The sequence below is a fragment of the Belonocnema kinseyi genome, chromosome 5 (genome assembly GCF_010883055.1).
Source record: "Belonocnema kinseyi isolate 2016_QV_RU_SX_M_011 chromosome 5, B_treatae_v1, whole genome shotgun sequence".
Taxonomy (NCBI): Eukaryota; Metazoa; Arthropoda; class Insecta; order Hymenoptera; family Cynipidae; genus Belonocnema; species Belonocnema kinseyi.
In genome coordinates, this window is record NC_046661.1 from 145,134,302 (window position 1) to 145,137,458 (window position 3,157).

At 27.1% G+C, this 3,157-nt stretch overlaps 1 protein-coding gene across 1 annotated transcript in view; it reads right to left on the reverse strand.

Annotated features, from left to right (window-relative positions):
- LOC117172937 (Bardet-Biedl syndrome 7 protein homolog) overlaps positions 1-3,157 on the reverse strand; it is a 46,364-nt gene that overhangs the window by 3,415 nt on the left and 39,792 nt on the right. The window contains exon 12 of the mRNA XM_033361241.1: positions 2,569-2,848. Within this exon, the coding sequence (XP_033217132.1) occupies positions 2,569-2,848 (280 nt within the window). The remainder of the gene's footprint in view (positions 1-2,568; positions 2,849-3,157) is intronic.

Consider the following 3,157-nt stretch of genomic DNA (forward strand, 5'->3'; position numbering starts at 1 on the left):
TCGTATCCCCTCCTCTTTTTACTTCCACGTCTCTGCTCCTGCATCCCCTAATTCCCCCTACTCCTTCCTCATGTTTCCTCATTTCAACTTGCCTACTGCCCCTCTCTTATTTCCACTTTTCCTCCTTATTCCCATCACTCTTCCCTTATTTAACCTACTTCCTCTTCCATAATTGCTCCTACTTTTTCTTCCCTAATTTTCCTACTTTCCCACCTCTTATGCCCCCTACCTCCCCTTTTCTCACCTCCCCTACTTTCCTTCTCGACTCTCTAAAAAAAATGTATTTTTATCTGTTAGCAGGGTGGCGACTTGACCGGGAAACCGGGAACTTTATTGAACGCGTAAAAACCGGCAAATGTCCGAAATTTAATTAAAATATCGGCAATTTTTACTTCTGATCGCAGTAATATTCAAGTTTTCATTTTTAAAATAATTTTATTTAATTAAGAAAAGAGACTTCTATTTTATCTGTAATTGAAAATTAAACTGCTTCGTTGGAAATCTTTTTTTTTAAACTACAAATTTGACTATTACAGTAGAAAATTTAACTATTTTTCTGAAAAACCATGTTTTTTTTTGTTAAGGATGAGATTTTTAATAGAAAAATTAGCCATTCTATTTTTGGTAGAAAAAGTATGTTTTTTGAATAAAACTTAAATTATAAGGTAAAAAGATTTATATTTTTTGTTTAGAAATTAATCTATTTGTTCAAAAATTTATTTACTTTGTGAAACATTCGCCTTTTTTAGTAGAAAACTAATCTTCATGGTTTAAAATTCATATTTTCGGTATAAAATTCAACTATTCCATTTTTTGTTCAAGATTGATCTTTTCTAGTTCAAAATTCAAAAATTTGGATGAAAATTTATCTTTTTTAATTGAAAATTCAACAATTTTGTTGTTGAAAATTCACGCATTTTGTTTAAAAAACACGATTTTTTGCAGAAAATTATCTTTTTCTTTAAAGATTTATTTTCTTGTTTAAAATTTCTTCTTTTCAGAAAAAATTCAAGTATTCCAGTTAAATATTTATCATTTCAGTTGAAAATTCATTCTTTAGTTTGAAAGTGAAATTGTTTGCTCTTTGGTTAAAAATTAATTTTTTGTAGTTGAAGTTTCATCGTTTAAATTAAAATGGCATTTGCTTGGTTAAATAATGAGCCTTATGATAGAAAACTTGTTTTTTACTTGGATGTTTTTTCATTGACGATTATTTTTTAAATTGGAATGTAACTATTATTCAAGTTGAATATTCCATAATTTTAATTAAAAATTCATCTCTTTAATTGAACATTAATTTTTTGACTAAGAATTAAATTATTTAATTTTTGGTTGACAACTTATCTTTTTTAGTAAAAATTAATTTTTTTGTTTGAAAATTGATCTTCCCTAGTTCGAAATTCAAAAATTTAGGTGAAAATTAATTTTTTGAAAGAACAATTTAATTATTCAATATTCGGTCGAAACTGATCTTTTTCGTAAAAAAATTACTTATTTTATTGAAACCTTGTCTTTTTTGTTCGAAAATTAATTTTATTGGTTCATTCATTTGAAAATGGATATTTTTGTTTAAAATTCAACTGTTCAGTGTTTGTGATTTTTTTTTTACTGAAAATTTAATTTCGATTTTCGGGTGAAAATTCATCTTTTTAGTTAAAAATTCAATTATTTCGTCGACAAATTAACTGTTACAATTACAGATTTATCATTTCAGTTCAAAATTCAGTTTTTTTGGTCGAAAATTCGTCTTTTTGGTCCAAATTAAACTTCTTGGTTGAAAATAATTCTTTTTGGTCAAAAATAAAATTATTCTAGTTAAAGATTCTAAATTGCAGTAGAAAATTCATCTTTCTGGTTTAAAATTTAACTATTCGAGTTGAATATTTACAATTTTATTTGAAAATCCATCAGTTTGTTTGGAAACTTAACTATTTTTTTGAAAATTAGTTTTTGTTTGTAGTCATTTTTTTAACTAACTATTTAACTTGTTCCAGTTGAAAATTCCATAATTGTTTTTGAAAATCCTTCTCTTTGGTTAAACATTAAGTTCTTGAACTTAAAATTTAATTACTTATGTTTTGGTTGACAATTTTTTTTCTAGTAAAAATTAATTTTTTTGCTTGGAAATTTAACTATTTTACTTAAATATTGATAATTTTAGTTGACATCTTTTTGATTTAAAACTGAACTATTACAGTTGAATGTTCATATTTTTATTTGGAAATTTTGAAAATTCAAGTATTTGTTTAAAAATTAAGTTATTTTGAAAATGGTTCGCTCCTTTGTGTTAAGGGACGTTTAGAATGAACCTCATAAATAAAAATAAAAGTTTGCATTTTGCGGAAAATATGAATGTTATTTTTATTTGACCGGGAAAATTGAAACACTTGACCGGGAAACCCCGGGAATTTAAAATCGTCCACTGAATTGACACCCTGGTTAGATATAATAATTTATCAAATTATTTAACTTGTTCCAAAAATATTTTAAACTCTTAATATTTAAAATTTTCTTCTGGATTTTAAAATTGTTTATGTTTTTAATGCTAGAAAATAAAAGAACACTAACCTGTAAGAACCCTTTGCGCGTTCCCAATCGACATAAAGGTCAGCAATGACAGCATGAAGTCTTTGTAAAATGTCCTTTTTATTCGCCATTTGTGCCCTGATGCTGGATTCGTCTTTCAGCATTTCTTGAAATTCTGTGCAGAGATTTTCTGTCGGATTGATGTTTAATTCATAGCGTTCAAGAGTATTTAAGATTTTGATCTTATTGGTCAAGTCGGAATAAATTCTCAAACGTGGAAGAATTTTTTCCAAAACTGTTGTTAAACTCGCTTCTGAAACTTCTAAAAAGTGAAGTAATTTTTATATTTTTTGGTGTTATGGGTTTCGCCAGATAAAAAATATTAAATAGTTTTATTTTTATTTTTTATGGTCTAAAATCCACATTTTTTTAATATAGATTCTTATTTCTAAATTGTGAAAAAATTACTCCCTCCGCTGGGATCCGAACCCATGTCTTTCAGATTCCCGTTCTGATGCTCTTATCCACTAGTAAGGGGGAGGGTCGGTAAGGCCGGTTTTTGGCCTAATTTATTTTTGGACCAAAAAATCTGAAAAAATCATGGTAGTATCTTATAAGTATCCCGAGTCGA